The sequence below is a fragment of the Erpetoichthys calabaricus genome, chromosome 4 (genome assembly GCF_900747795.2).
Source record: "Erpetoichthys calabaricus chromosome 4, fErpCal1.3, whole genome shotgun sequence".
NCBI lineage: Eukaryota > Metazoa > Chordata > Cladistia > Polypteriformes > Polypteridae > Erpetoichthys > Erpetoichthys calabaricus.
Genome location: NC_041397.2, coordinates 164,597,365 through 164,614,773, shown reverse-complemented (window position 1 = coordinate 164,614,773; position 17,409 = coordinate 164,597,365). Strand labels below are relative to the sequence as shown.

General features: G+C 38.0%; 1 protein-coding gene across 1 annotated transcript in view; it reads left to right on the top strand.

The window, feature by feature from the left end:
• The window catches only part of LOC114650341 (interleukin-1 receptor accessory protein-like 1), a 1,087,089-nt gene that overhangs the window by 126,402 nt on the left and 943,278 nt on the right, over positions 1–17,409 (top strand). Inside the window, exon 3 of the mRNA XM_051926626.1 lies at positions 14,291–14,477. Coding sequence (XP_051782586.1) covers positions 14,291–14,477 — 187 coding nt within the window. The remainder of the gene's footprint in view (positions 1–14,290; positions 14,478–17,409) is intronic.

Here is a 17,409-nt window from a genome sequence, read left to right as displayed (position 1 = left end):
GCGGCGAGGGGTCGTAAGAACAAAGTGGACGCTGGGAGGCGCGGAATGTCGGGCTTTTCCTCCGGGTCAACAGCTTTGCAGTTTTCGGGCAGCGTCCTCTCTTCTCACACGGTTTGTCACACTTCAAGTGCCCCATCGGCTCCTGGGATAGTGGAAATCATTGCGAATAAGTGTAATCTGCGCTATTGAAGTGGGACTCTCTTGGTAAATTGCTGTGCACGGCTACTTACTGTCCCTTAAGATGAATTTGGGTCACTAAAACCCCACAACATTCAAGGTTGCTTTTGTGATGAATTCTTTTAATAAGATGGAGGGTTTACATCTAAAAAGATGTACCGACCTCTTCATGTTAAATATTGGACTTGAGAATTGTTTGGACCTTCTGCCCGTTAAGCACGGAAAGGCAGCGTCCACATTTCGCAGAATAATTTTTCTCTTAAATCACAGTCACATAGTGCAAGGTTGTCAAGCAGGTACTTTGCCTGAAACCACTACAGTAGTACTCAATGTATCTTTACTTCTTAAATGTTAATGTTTGACTTTTTAATAATTTATATGCTTCTTATATCTTCTTCAAATTCTTTTATCAAAATGTTTTACTACTTAATAATTAATATTTATATAATTTCTATGTTATTGTGAATGCTCTTTATTTCTTCAAAAATAACATTGGTAATTAACAAACTTATTTTATAAATACTACATTTTAGTTTTTTTCCTTTACACTCAGTGAGCGAAGCCACTGGGTAATCAGCTAGTTACAATATAAAAATATGTTTACCCATTTCTACAGTGGTTAACTGGCATACATAAGTGACAAAACACTTGGGATCAAACCAGTGATTCTGTTTGTTACTATATAATACCGTCCCCATATGTTACAGTATATATTGAGATATGACCTTGATAGACTGAATGTTATTTTCTTTTTTTGTGAAACTTATTCTTAATGCATACCAAAAAGAAACATGCACAATAAAAATACAAAAATATAGGATAAATTAGATTAAGTGGAGAAAACAGTGGAAAGACTGCAAAAAAGAATACCTTAAATGTGAAGGATAACACAGAAAATACATTCAAAAAGCAGCTAGAATAATTGATGAGGAAGAGAAAATCAGAAAAGAAGTGAAAAGGAAAGGCATCCCCAATGGATATAAAATTCAAAAAGAAAATGTGTTCTTTTGTTGATGCTGGAATGAAGGGGAGAAGAAATTCAGAGATCTTTCAAATACTTGGTGAAATATTAACAAAAGAGGAACTTTATGGAAATAAGAATGTGAATTTAGAGAGAGAGGGAAAGCAAGCAAAGAGATTTGAAAATAGAGAGCACCACTGCATCAAATACTTGTTCTTCCACCCTGGTCAGCAGGCCACAAAACACATTAACAATTTTTATTTAGGAAGAAAGCCTTTGTCAGAAAGATCAAAGAATGCATACAGGTAGGATAGAATAACATTTAAGAAAGACTTCCATCAAATTTACATTAAAGAGTAGGTTTCGGAAGGTAATCACAGTTTACTTTTGTGTTTGATATTAATCTCTCATCTTTCTTCATAAATTGAAACTGGTGTATTTTGAGTTTAAATTGTTTTGAGTTTATGCATAAGCTAAAGAAAACATTGTTCAGAAAAGAATAATTGAAAGGCATCCCACATCTTATTGCTTATTAAAAAGTTTTCACCTTTGGCATGATTTCATGTTTCATTGTGTTACAAACTGGATGTATTTTGTTATTATTATTATTGATTCTAATACATTTTTTACAGATATTTATATGAATTGAGTATAATGAAAAAGATATTGTTAGCATATATCTGTTTGGACTGTCCTCCCAAAAAAAAAAAAAAAAAAAATCTGTGAATTTTGTATTTTCAGTCTGTTTGCTAAACACTTGTAAACAGTATAATACAGATTGAGAATGGGTAGGATAAAAACTTTGAGTTTCTATACATTCTATTAAAGAATGATTGCTTCTTGTATCCAATGTACTAACATTCTATTTTAACTATACATAAGTCAGGTTATAAAACCACTACCTAGTCTAGAACTGTGATTCTCAAGTTCAGTCCTGTGACTTCAGGTTATTATTCCATCAAGTTTCACAAACAGTAAATCATTCTTGCTTTTAACTGATCGTTGCTCTGTTTTTATTTTCTATTCAGAAAGTCATTGCAATTTGAAATGTAGATTTATCAAAAACTGAGAATTGTCTATCAATCAATGAATGTATGACCCAAATTTATTTATAAAACCCATTTAAAAACAAAAGAAGTTGTACCAAAGTGCTGTACAAAAAAACATGTAAGGCTACTATAAAACAACCAATGTTATAAAACAGCTAATTAAAACTATTTAATATCTGTCCTTCCCCTCTCAACAACCTGACCCAATGTAGAAAGTGAAGTAGAAAAAGTGGGTTTTTAGCCGAGTCTTAAAAACCTCAATCGAAGGAGAAGATCTGATATGGATCAATAGATTGTTCCAAAGTCTTGGAGCAATAACTGAAATAGCCCTGTCACCCTTAAACTTTAGCTGTGATCTAGGAACTGCAAGAAGTGATTGAGCAGATGACCTCAAGACTCGTTCTTGAGAGGAGATAAAGGAGATTGAAGATATATTTAGGGGTGACACCATGCAAGGCCTTATAAACAAACATTAAAAGCTTGAAGTCAATCCGGAATCTCACCGGCATCCAATTGAGGGAGGCCTATAAAAGTGAGATATGCTTTCTTCTACTATTGCTGGCCAGAATTCTAACTGCTGAATTCTATATTATCTGAAGGTGCAACATTTGGTCAATCCCACATACAAGGAATTGCAATAATCAAACCAAGATGTAGTAAAAGCATGAATCATCATCATAACAGTGGTAATTGACGCCATAGGTTTTGTAAAAGAACCCCAAACACAGCAAATATAAGGCAAGTAATAAAGGGCGAGAATAGAGCCTTTTGGTACACCTTAAGTGATCAGAGGTGGCTGGGAAAAGTTATCACCTAGAGAATGGGAAAGGTACTATATAAATTAAATGTGTTATTATTATTACCTATTTTAACTGACATAGATCTGCCATTTAAGTGGGACTCAAAACATTTCAGTGCACATCCTTGAATATCGACTTCACACTCAAGCTATTTTAACAGAACCCTATGGTCCACCATATCAAAAGCTGCACTAAGGTCCAGCAACTCCAAAATAGCAAAAGAACCCAACTCCAAGATTGGTCGAATATCATTTGTCACCTTCAACAAAACAGATTCTGTGCTATGAAATTTTTAAAGCCAGATTGAAACATATCACATAAGTTATTTTCCTCCAAATATGAAAGTAATTGTACATAAACCACCTTTTCCATAATTATGGACAGGAAAGGGAGCTTAGTGATGTAATTGATGTAATTGAGAGCACTGTAAAGTCCAGAGTAGGCTTCTTCAATAGTGGCTGTACAATTTCATGCTTAAAATTGTCAGGCATTTCCCTCTTTTTTAAACAAATGTTAAGTTTGGCCAAAACAAGTGGACTGAAGATGCCAAATGAGTCTTTAAACAGGCGTGCAGGTAAAATACAGTATCAACAGGATAACCGGAAGGTTTCAAGTGCATAAATATATAGGGTAGCAGGGAGGAGTAAACTGGCTTAAACAGTGTAAACCGTGTAAACTAGAATCCCCTCACTGTGTTCCACAGCTGGAAGGATAATGCCTGACTGAATAACTTGGATTTTATCTATTAAAAAAGTTGAGGAATAACTCACAGGTTTCAAGGAAGCTCATATGGAGACCACTATCTGGAGGATGTAAAGAGTTTATGGTGTTAAAAATCACTCTAGCTCTCGTTTGTATCTCATCCCATCGGTTTATATTCTAATTTTGACTGTCCTTTTGTTCTTTTTAAGGGCTGATGAAAAAAAATGGGTAGAACAGACACAGGTGCAAATGACATTGTTAACTAAAAAGAGGAGTAGCTTTTTCAATGTCATATCCACCAATGGGCTGATAAGTTAGCAATAGATAAAATAACTCAACTATTTAAAGAAAACACAGAAGTTAATTTTTACAAAGCAATATATCCCTACAAAAAAACACATTTGCTAAATTATACAAAACAAGCAAATGGCCCCTACCTCCCTATATCTCTCAATTGTTATCACTCTTTAATATTGTTCTTTATCAGTATGCTGCTGCTGGAGTATGTGAATTTCCCCTTGGGATTAATAAAGTATCTATCTATCTATCTATCTATCTATCTATCTATCTATCTATCTATCTATCTATCTATCTATCTATCTATCTATCTATCTATCTATCTATCTATCTATCTATCTATCTATCTATCTATCTATCTATCTATCTATCTATCTATCTATCTATCTATCTATCAGACTTTTTCTCTCTCTACACCAGAATTTCCATGTTCTTTATATAAAAACTTACCAGCCTGTTACTGAGATGACCTGCAGTCTACAGCTCTACTTGTGGTCACCATCAGAGTGAATCAGATTAACTTTACTGTTACATTTAACCCTTGTGATGGACGACTGGCTATGGACTCCGGTCGCCACCCCCAGGCCGCTAGGAGGAGCCCTCCGGACAGTATGATGGTGCCCCGAATGCCAGCAGGGCCTCATGGACTTTGTAGTTTATATACACAGCCCTGCTGGATACCTTGGGGACCACCGGGAGTCGCTGTAGGGGGGGCTAGTGGGCTCTTGTGTGCCCTATAACCCGGGAGTGCGTCAGCATCACGTGTCCGGAAGGAACGACGTGCTCCCGGGATGAAGAAGAGGACGGTTTGCCCTGACCCGGAAGGAAAACGGACTTGTGGGTTTGGCCAGGAACCACTTCCGGGTCAGGGGCTATAAAAGATCTATGGGAAGCCCAAAACACTGAGCTGAGCTGGGAGGTAGGGTTGCAAAGTGTCTGGGCGAGGAGGAATTGTAGTATTATTGAGAATTTATTGATTATATGAGTGTGGAGTGGAGGGTGCTTGGTGCACATTATAATAATAAAAATAATAGTATTTATACTTTTACCTGGTGTCTAGAGTGGTACCTGAGGGTGTTAGAGGTGGCTCCACGCCTCAGCTGCTACACCCTCTATTTCACAGGCAGTATGATAGAGTACAAAACATTAAGAGGAGTGGATTCAAACATTTATTTTCTCCAAACACTTTACAGATTCCAATTGAAAATGTACATAGAGCAATAGCAAAGCAAAGTAAAGTGGATATGGCCACATAACATGGATGGTTAGCAGCTGTTTTTCCTAGAAGTCTAGACACCCAATGTGCCTAGATAGTTTAGGAGACAACTCTGTTCCTGTATGCATGCCTTTGAGCCAGTTCTGACCATGCATGCCCTATATTTTAGAATCTTCTACCAATAATGTCTTTTGGCCTTAGCAAGCTCCAGCTTATGGATAAGGTGTTAAGGTAGATAAAATATCGTTATTTAACCTCAAGATCCTCTTGCATATGCTTTTACCAAGTCATGGGTGAACAAAGTAAACTATTTTGATTATCTATTAACTGAACAGTTACACTGGACATTTCCACTAGAGTGCAATACAGTTGTCACATTAAAGATCTGTGGGAAAATAAAACTGCATACCAAATACTTTCCCCTATTGATAACATACCCAGTTTGTAATTTCTGGATTTGCACAAAAATTTTAAGGTATTTACATGATTATTTACAGATGAAGTCATGTTGCTTGCAACGAATAAAATGTAGCATCTAGATGCTTTTTATGACACAACTTAATAAATCCTAGCCTGAAAAATCTGGTTGCTTGACGGCTTCATTATGATGGTGCAATCCATTGGGAAGTCTACTGTAACATATTTTACTGAGCTTTAGGTGGGTTTCAGTGTCTGTAAATTGCATTTCGAACATTTACATAATTGTTTGTTTTCAGTTAAACTGATCCTGTAATTGGCTTGAATATGTCTGACTTTGTTTTGCAGTTGTTATTAGGAGTTGTACTCACTAACTCTTGGATTTTATAGAAATAAGATTTCTTTCTCCTGAGCTCATGTGTAATGTCCCTAGTATGAAAAGGCAGACTACATTCAAGTATAAGTATTTTAGTATAGAAATTTTAGAGTATTTTGTGCTTTTATGTAAAAAAAAGTCCTATCAAATATATATTAACTTTCCATTTTGTAACACAATAAAATTACAAACGAAGATACAGTAACTTTGAGGCTCTGTACTGTACATTCTTCATAGACTGGGTGTTTATTTTGCACTTATTATAAGTTAGTGTCTGTTTCTAGGAAAGCAGGAGTATTTTTTTCTGCAATTCATGGGTGTAGTCTTGAAAAATAAACTGTTTTCATGGTTGTGAAAACACCTCGTGAGAAAGAAAGTTACACTTCCTTAATTTCAAAGGAGTGGTAATCAAGTCAAGTCAAGTTGGGGAGCATGCACTGGTACAGTGCATTGCCGCACCCACTACACGACGAAACAACTCGGGATCCTGGTTTGCAATGGAGTGGTAATAATTTTGTTTTATACTCAATTAGCTATCTATTGATTGATTCTTTAATTTCAGATGTTCTAAAAAATTTTGGTTTGCTGGTTTATATTTTATTTAATCACAATAGCAAACTGTTGACTGCCACCTTTGTGGTCTTCTTGCATTGGCTTTTAAATGACATCTTCACCATTTCTTTCTCACTGTCTCCCCTTTATGGTTTTCAGGAATGCTGCTTTATCTGTCAGTTAGTCAGTCACTGAATATCTCATTCAGTATCAAAAACTACAACCTATTGTACTCGGCCTAATAAAAATATTACAGTGCAATATTAAATAGCCTAACTATTCAGTCCTGTAAAATGTATATAGCAAATAGTGTACTCAGACCAGCTTAGTCTAATTCAGGGTCGGGTATGGTATGGCTGGAGTAGTATTATAACAGGACTGGATACAACTCAGGAAACAGCTGTGAATATCTCACCAGTTCAGTGGAGGTCTACTCAGTCACATACTATGTATACACTCACCCACAAGGGGCATTGTTTTAATCACCAATCAACTTAACCTGTAACTGTTTGGGCATAGGGGAGGAAAACTAGAGCATCTAGAGAAAAACGCCTGCAGACACAGGCAGAATGTGCAAAGTTCACACAGCTGAAGTCCAGGCATAGATTTTACACCTAAGATCCTGGATCTATGAGGTGGCAGGACTTCCCAAAGCATCACTGCACTACCTGTAGTAAATACTAGTAAAAAAATGCCACTGACAAATAACTTAAAGTATTAATGTTTTGTTTGCATCCTCTGAAATGTTAAAAAGCTTGAGGCTAGTATTTACATTCTAGAGGTTAATTTAATATTTATTTTACCAACCATCTCTGATTTAGTCCATCCATCCATCCATTTTCCAACCCGCTGAATCCGAACACAGGGTCACGGGGGTCTGCCGGAGCCAATCCCAGCCAACACAGGGCACAAGGCAGGAACCAATCCCAGGCAGGGTGCCAACCCACCGCAGGGACACACACAAACACACCCACCAAGCATACACTAGGGCCAGTTTAGAATCGCCAATCCACCTAACCAGCATGTCTTTGGACTGTGGGAGGAAACTCTGATTTAGTCATCTCTTCTTAGTACATTTAACATTTGAATTATACTTATTAACTTTCTGAAATCATGTGACTCATTCAGATCAAAATTTTTTTTTCTAAGATCTGACCTGATCAAAAATTGGGAAATTAAAAAAAACTAGAAGTCATCAAAAATCCCCATGTGACGTATTGTAGGAAACAACATGCACATCACTTTGGCAGTGCATTTATAAATTGACCTTTTCAACAAAGAAGATAAAAGGCCCTGCAGGTAGATGCACAAGGAAGTGAAATCATGTGAATTAAATGGCCCCCATTAGTCCGCCTCCAGTAAGACAAGTAACTGATATAGGCTTTGCCTGCAAAGTATTTTTTTTTTTATTTAAATGCAGAAACAAATACAGGATGCTGCCCTTAGAATGCTTAACCTCATTCACACAAATCAGCTACCAGGCTGCTGCAACACTTCTTAAAAAAGTTATAGCATGCTAAAACATGATGATGTAACTGCTTTCTTCTCAGGATACATTTAAAATTGGGCCTTATTAAGGGATGTTTATACTGTATGTTGTAAATGTGTGTATTGTTCTTTGTATCTCCATTAGAAAATTAAACAAATATTAGATTAAAAGACATAAAATAATAATATGTTAGAACTATTATCTTATTCACTTTTTTGGATTTTCTAATATACTGTGTGTTCTCCAGCAAACAAACAAACTTACTGTAACAAGACTTAATTTCTGCATTCCATTATCTTTCATATTATGTCAAATCAGTCAATACTGAGTGAAATAAATCCATCAGCTTATAATTAATTCTAAGATAGCATTATGTGTGTATCTTTATTTACAGTGTAACAGGAAACATCCATCCATCCATCCTCTTCCGCTTATCTGAGGTCGGGTCGCGGGGGCAGCAGCTTGAGCAGAGATGCCCAGACTTCCCTCTCCCTGGCCACTTCTTCTAGCTCTTCAGGGGGAATCCCAAGGCGTTCCCAGGCCAGCCGGGAGACATAGTCCCTCCAGCGTGTCCTGGGTCTTCCCCGGGGCATCCTCCCGGTTGGACGTGCCCGGAACACCTCACCAGGGAGGCGTCCAGGAGGCATCCTGATCAGATGCCCGAGCCACGTCATCTGACTCCTCTCGATGTGGAGGAGCAGCGGCTCTACTCTGAGCCCCTCCTGGATGATTGAGCTTCTCACCCTATCTTTAAGGGAGAGCCCAGACACCCTGCAGAGAAAACTAATTTCAGCCGCCTGTATTCGCGATCTCGTTCTTTCAGTCACTACCCATAGCTCATGACCATAGGTGAGGGTAGGAACATAGATCGACTGGTAAATTGAGAGCTTTGCCTTATGGCTCAGCTCCTTTTTCACCACGACAGACCGATGCAGAGCCCGCATCACTGCGGACGCCGCACCGATCCGCCTGTTGATCTCACGCTCCATTCTTCCCTCACTCATGAACAAGACCCCGAGATACTTGAACTCCTCCACTTGGGGCAGGATCTCGCTCCCAACCCTGAGAGGGCACTCCACCCTTTTCCGGCTGAGGACCATGGTCTCGGATTTGGAGGTGCTGATTCCCATCCCAGCCACTTCACACTCAGCTGCGAACCGATCCAGAGAGAGCTGAAGATCACGGCCTGATCTGGAGTCTACCAAGCCGGACCCCCTCAACACCCTGGCTGCGCCTAGAAATTCTGTCCATAAAAGTTATGAACAGAATCGGTGACAAAGGGCAGCCCTGGCGGAGTCCAACTCTCACTGGAAAAGGGTTCGAATTACTGCCGGCAATGTGGACCATGCTCTGACACCGATCGTACAGGGACCGAACAGCTCTTATCAGGGGGTCCGGTACCCCATACTCTCGGAGCACCCCCCACAGGATTCCCCGAGGGAAACGATCGAACGCCTTTTCCAAGTCCACAAAACACATGTAGACTGGTTGGGCGAACTCCCATGCACCCTCCAGGACCCTGCTAAGGGTGTAGAGCTGGTCCACGGTTCCGCGACCAGGACGAAAACCACACTGTTCCTACTGAATCTGAGGTTTGACTATCCGACGGACCCTCCTCTCCAGAACCCCCAAATAGACTTTTCCAGGGAGGCTGAGGAGTGTGATCCCTCTATAGTTGGAACACACCCTCCGGTCCCCCTTCTTAAAGAGGGGGACCACCACCCCAGTCTGCCAATCCAGAGGCACTGTCCCTGATGTCCATGCGATGTTGCAGAGACGTGTCAACCAAGACAGCCCTACAACATCCAGAGCCTTGAGGAACTCCGGGCGTATCTCATCCACCCCCGGGGCCCTGCCACCAAGGAGTTTTTTGACCACCTCGGTGACCTCAGTCCCAGAGATGGGGGAGCCCACCTCCGAGTCCCCAGGCTCTGCTTCCTCATTGGAAGGCATGTTAGTGGGATTGAGGAGGTCTTCGAAGTACTCCCCCCACCGACCCACAACGTCCCGAATCGAGGTCAGCAGCGCACCATCTCCACCATACACAGTGTTGACACTGCACTGCTTCCCCCTCCTGAGACGCCGGACATTGGACCAGAATCTCCTCGAAGCCGTCCGAAAGTCGTTCTCCATGGCCTCCCCAAACTCCTCCCATGCCCGAGTTTTTGCCTCAGCAACCACCGAAGCCGCATTCAACTTGGCCTGCCGGTACCTATCAGCTGCCTCCAGAGTCCCACAGGACAAAAGGGACCAGTAGGACTCCTTCTTCAGCTTGACGGCATCCTTCACCGCTGGTGTCCACCAACGGGTTCGAGGATTGCCGCCATGACAGACACCGACTACCTTACGGCCACAGCTCCGGTCAGCCGCCTCAACAATAGAGGCACGGAACATGGCCCATTCGGACTCAGTGTCCCCCACCTCCCTCGGGACATGGTCGAAGTTCTGCCGGAGGTGGGAGTTGAAGCTACTTCTGACAGGGGACTCTGCCAGACGTTCCCAGCAGACCCTCACAACACGTTTGGGCCTACCACGCCTGACCGGCATCCTCCCCCACCATCGGAGCCAACTCACCACCAGGTGGTGATCAGTTGACAGCTCCGCCCCTCTCTTCACCCGAGTGTCCAAGACATGTGGCCGCAAGTCCGCGACGACACGACCACAAAGTTGATCATCGAACTGAGGCCTAGGGTGTCCTGGTGCCAAGTGCACATATGAACACCCCTATGCTTGAACATGGTGTTTGTTATGGACAATCCGTGACGAGCACAGAAGTCCAATAACAAAACAACACTTGGGTTCAGATTGGGGGGGCCATTCCTCCCAATCACGCCCTTCCAGGTCTCACTGTCATTGCCCACGTGAGCATTGAAGTCTCCCAGCAGTACGAGGGAAACAGGAAACAATGGTTAGAAAATCAAAAATGGAAGGCATGGATATGAAATTGAGGGGTGATGGTGTACAGTAATGAGTCTTTCAAGTAAAAGAGGAACTAATGTTGAAAACCTTATTTTAATGGTCTTCCATTTACAGCTTGCAGTATCAGTAAATGATGTTCCTCTGAATGCTATGGCTAGGCTTGTATCCAGTTTTTAGGTTATTTTAATCCTACAAGAGATACACAGAATACATGATACACAAATATGTTGGAATTTCCTCCTAGGTTAGCTGTCTTATAAGGTTTTTATTATTGTTTGAAAAATGATTATGATGCTTGTCCACTAAAGATGTATAGTACATAAGGTAGTTATGAGACATTTTGTGCAATATTGCAAATATTACAAATAGTTATCACAAATAGTCATTTCAATTGTAAAAAGGACCCAGACTATATAATATGTTCAAGTTTATTTGATGTGACCTTAAGGCTATCTTGATTTGGTCAAGGAAAAAAATCAATTATAATGCAGTCATATAAATGAAATATCTCCTTTTCTATTCAGTGCTATGCAGTAATGTACATTTTCAATATACAATATCTTTTAATGTTCATAAACCAAAATCCAGTAACTCTGAGGTTAATAAAGACAACATACTACAAATGAAATTGTTTAGTTGACAAGGAATAATAGTTCATTGTTATAGTTAAAGCTGATGGCACAAATTGTTTCTCTTGACACAGTTTTAATTAGTTCAGAAGGTTCATTAAAATGTATTTTTAGTGGATTCATTTTTAGAATTTGTAGCATTTTTGATGTTATTCTTATTTTGTTAAAATTCAACCAATAACTGGATGCTTTCTATGTTATGGTTTCTGTTTTTACCTATTTTGAAATTCTATCAAATTCTAGAAAATTTTGCATGTGTATATGTTTCTTAAACTTTGAGGAAATTAAAGTGCATGATCACTGTTTCAGTCCTGTATGAAGCTCCATGCAGATTCTTCTTGTTAGCTTTTGTTTTTCTCTCCATGGGCAAATCTTGCCAACTAGGAGGGCTTGACGAAGGATGCTTTTTTTTTTAAAGAAACAAAAAAAAAAGAGTTTTACCTGTCCTTGAACCTGACAAAGAAGCCTGGCTTTAGAACCAGTTTTGAATACAGTTAGTTGAATTTTTGTATCACATGGATGCATATTTGGCAAACTGCCGTGACCTTCAGTATTCACATGGAATTAAGATTTTCATATAAAGGGACTGGAGAATTTAGCTTGCAAAGTGGCATGTGGTAGATTTGTTTTCATCGTGATGAAATGCTGCTCATACGTTTTATAAATTCTGTGTTGCAGAAACCCAGATGTTTGGTCTTTTGTTGAGCATTGTTAGCATAATTTATACCTATAACTGAAGCTTTATATCATGCTAGTCTGCATTTTAACTTGGACTACATTTGAAGGAAAATGGTAGCGCTTAGAAATCTCAGAACTGTTAATTTGCTTGTGAGATCGCAAGAATATAATAAATTTGAGTAAATGTGACTTATGTTTTCTGTTTTAATATAACTTGTGTTGCTTATATCCTTAATCTTTAGCTTTGTGAGGAGTTGTACAATTTAAAAATAAAAAAGGAGACTAGCCCTTTCAAGTTACCCCAAATTTTTTTGGCAGTGTAAACAAAACAAGGTAGAAAGCTTATTTTGAACTTGTAATGATTTAATCGCTTAAGAGTGTTGCTGCTTTAATTTGGTCTAGGTAAACATTGCTATTCCACAGTCTAGAAGACACTTCATCATATATGTTAGTTACATTGCAAAAATATCTAACAATATTACATAAAAAGACATTAAAACACAGAGAAAGAAGAAATCTGCTAACCTATATGACATACATATTAATTATTCAAGCTCATATATAGTAGTTACTATTAGGTAGTCTGTTTGTTCTTGACAACTAAAATGAAAATTAAACTGCAGAGGACATATAGGATCTTTAAGGATTTGAGGAATATTTTTTAGAACAAAAAAATGCAGCTGTTCTGTGGAAAACCCAATAAGCCTATAGTTACTTTTATGAAGCACTGCAGTTTAAGTGTGTCTTTTTCCCAAAAAGAAATACCAAAGAACAGAGCACTCTGAAAGAAATTGAGATATGCATACGATTTGTAAAAAGAGAGTAGTTAGCACTGAAATTCTTAATTTTTTGTATGAAGGGCCACCTTTGTTGAAATTTCCTAACCTTAATTACAGCACACTTTGATCACAATTGATCATGAGCCCAAATACACACATATTTGAAGAATGTCACATGCTCAAACAGGTCTCTCTTTAAGAAGTGCAGCATTTTTTTTCTTTCTAATGTAGTGATCATATCTTATTATTCCATCAACATATACATCTAGAACCTAATCAAACCACCATTTAGTAAAATTTAACATATCTATGTTAAACCTTTCCTAGGATGAAATGTCAGATTTTAATTACTCACCAGTTTAGTATCAGAGGTGAAGCTTGACACTCATTCTTATGCAAAAGGTACAGCGAGGGGCACCAGTGTTAATAGTTTTTCTTTTTTTTTTTTTTCTCCAAAGATTAAAAAATAGAGTTAAATTTAATTTGCTGAATGTAATTCAGAAAAAATGTACAAATGTAACACGATTCTCTTTGCTGAATTAGTGTTGCTGGGCTCAAAAGACATAATTGATGATTCACACCCTTGCCAGTGGCAAAATGAACTGTTGGACCAAAGTTGAACTCTTACCACCATTGAACACTTTTCATCATAGCAGGCTTGTTACATTAGAGCTCCCATTACACAGATAATGTTTTGAATGAAACCTTTTTTATTAACTTCTCAGTCTTAATAAAAAATCCTGACCAGATTTTGAGGTTTCCCTAAATTTTCCAAGATGTTTAACAATATAGTACTAAGGGGGTTTTGCACTTGATGTACTGTGGTGTGCCCAGACAGGTTTTTGGCTGCCTTCTATGCCTCAGTCTCAGCTTCGGTCACTAGTTTGAAGGAATGACAGTATTGGCAGCCTAAGTGTTGGCAGTTTGAATAATGTAAACAGCAAAAAGGCTGCTTTACTGTGTTTCTTCTTGCTGTGTTGTTTGTAATTTGCAGTGGAACTAATTGATACAGCATGTTTTTTTGATGAACACTTAAAAATGCACTTGTGTAAAAACTTAGAACTACTAAAATATGATTTGCAACCGTAAAGCAAATAAATGAAGAGTTTGACTTATACTTTTCTTTGAAATACTATTGTAATTGTACTGTACATTTACAGCATATCAGCTATACTGTGTATGTACAATGTATATTATGCAAAAATGTATTAAGTACAAAATAAAATAAAATCACTTTCTTGTTTTGCAGAAACTCCACTTATTGTATGAAGGTTTCCATGTCATTGACTGTTGCAGAAAATGACACAGATCTATGCTACAATTCGAAGATGAGGTACTTTGAAAAAGCTGAACTTAGCAAAAGCAAAGAAATTACATGTCCTGACATAGAGGATTATTTTTTGCCTCACAGGGACCCAAATATTGTATGGTATAAGGTAAGCCTACTCATTTTTACATAGCTTGCTCAAGGAATATTTTTCAAAATGTGCTTACTAAATATATGATCTACTTATTTCAGTTTAACATAAAAGTTATCAATTACTAGTTCAGTCTGCACAATTGACTTGGTAAATAACCCCAAGCAAATCATATGATATCCAATAAATACACAAAAGTGTGAATTAGCATAATATGCATAGAGTAATTTTTTATGTTTACAGATTTTGTCTTCAGTTTACAAGGGAAAAAACAAACTTATTAATAATGCATTATATTCACAGTGTTTATTTTATGCTTACATTTATTCATCCTTAACATTACTTGATCTTTTCGGTCAGGCTATGTAAAATGTCAAGCATATAGAAATAACATTAATACAAGTAAACTGGAATAATGTATAAAGTGACGTCACAGCTGTGATATTCTGGGTTCAATTCTTGGCCTAGATATCATGATGTGGTATTTTAATGTTTCATAATTGCCTGTGTTGATTTTATTGACACACTAGTTTTCTTCCACATTTCAAATACATGTATGTTAGGTTAAATATTGACTTTAAATTGACTTGGAGTGAGTGAAAAAAGGTGTGTGAGGCTACACTTTAATAAATGGATAATGGATGATGGATGGATTAACTGACGCATAATGGAATGTGTCTCTTCCTCCAACATACGCATCAAGGGTTCATATTTCCTACCTTCTGTTTGTGTGGTTCAGTTCTTCTGGCACTCTGTCATTCACCCATTACCGCTTCCTAATTTCAGTGCTTACAAGAGTATTTAGTTTTACAGCATCTCTTGAAAAACTACCACCATATTATCCCTGATGCCTGTTTACACACACATTCATTAATGTTGTGGGTTTGTATATTCTAAACTGTAAAATTTACTTTATACTCAAATTACAATTATTCTCACATAAAAGCTAATTTAATCATGATATTTAACCTAAGGATCATACTATATTTGTTTATTTGGTACTCTGAAATCGTATTATTTAAATCATTTCTGTTTGACAAGTTTGCTTTGAGATTTTCAATTATCCATGTCTGAAACTGCGTAATTTAGTTTGTTTCACATTGATTTGTCATCTGTCTTGGCAACGATGGGCAAAAGGTAGTAATTAAACCCGGAAAAGGTGCCAATCCATCATTTTTGCATGTTCAGTGAATATCAAAATCTACACACTCCTAATTGTACCTAAAATGGTTTATATAAAGTGCAAAATCAACACGACTTATGTCAAATTGTTTTTTACCTTTAGTAAGATGCTGCAGTTAACAATATTTAAGTGAACATATTATTTTTAGGAAAAGTAATTACAAATAAACATTCAGTGCCTTTGTTATGTAAGGATAAATACTGTACATTTTAATCAGCATTTGATGGTAGCATATTTTCCTTTGTTATGATAGTACATTACCAACAAACCATTGGAAAGATCAGGATGTCCCTCAAAAGTTGATGACCGGGCAAGGAGAGTGTTCATCATGGAGCTTAGCAAGAGGCCGCTGCCAGCCTTTAAAGAGCATTCTGCAAATGTCCATTTTCTTGTATATTTTCCACAAGTCAGGGCTGTGGGGTATGCCACCAGATGGAGACTGTTTCTCCAAAAAAAATCCATGTCTGTATGCATTTTGCCAGAATACACACAAAGAATCCCTCAATACCACATGAGAAAATGTCTTATGACATTTATAATTCCAGTAGATTTGTTTAGCACAAATCCAACCTCATCCTGACACAAAGAATACTGTACCAACTGTCTCACATGTTCTGTGTAGTAGGAAACTCAGCCCTGTTTAAGGTAGATGGGCAAATAATAGCTCCAATATTGAGACATTTTAACACAAAACCTACCACTGGTTAACAGAAGGCTGAAGTTAACATATTTCTTTATCTTGTAATGTGACAATTATTCAAAGTAACCTACCAGTTCAATCAAAATAGACTAAAAACAAGATAATCAGTGTCCTGGAATGGTCCAATCAGGCTTCACTCTTATAGAATATCAATGGGCCAATGGAGTTTCTTCATTACAACAACAACAACAACATTTATTTATTTATTTTCATACAAAAAGTAGCTCAAAGTGCTTTACACAATGAAGAAAAGAAAAATAAAAGACAAAATAAGAAATTAAAATAAGGCAACATTAGTTAACATAGAAAAGGAGTAAGGTCCGATGGCCAGGGTGGACAGAAAAAACAAAAAAAAAACTCCAGAAAACTGGAGAAAAAAATAAAATCTGTAGGGGTTCCAGGCCACGAGACCGCCCAGTCCCCTCTGGGCATTCTACCTAACATAAATGAAATAGTCCTTTTTGTAGTTAGGGTTCTCACAGAGTCACTTGATGCTGATGGTCATACAAACTTCTGGCTTTTAACCCATCCATCATTTTTGGAACATCATGGTACTTAGAGTAGATGGTGGTGGCGCAAGCCACCACCAAAAGGACACCGGAAAAGGAAACAGAAGAGAGAATAGGGGTTAGTACAGATTTTAGAGCCACCATGAATGGTTATTATAATGAATTGGATATACAGAGTATCAGGATTAAATTACAGTGAAGTTATGAGAAGGCCATGTTAAAGTAATGTGTTTTCAGCAGTTTTTTAAAGTGCTCCACTGTATTAGCCTGGCGAATTCCTACTGGCAGGCTATTCCAGATTTTAGGTGCAGCAGAAGGCCGCCTCACCACTTCTTTTAAGTTTTGCTCTTGGAATTCTAAGGAGACACTCAGTTGAGGATCTGAGGTTGCGATTTGGAATATAAGATGTCAGACATTCCGATATATAGGATGGGGCGAGATTATTTAAGGCTTTATAAACCATAAGCAAAATTTTAAAGTCAATCCTGAATGACACAGGTAACCAGTGTAGTGACATCAAAACTGGAGAGATGTGCTCGGATTTTCTTTTCCTGGTAA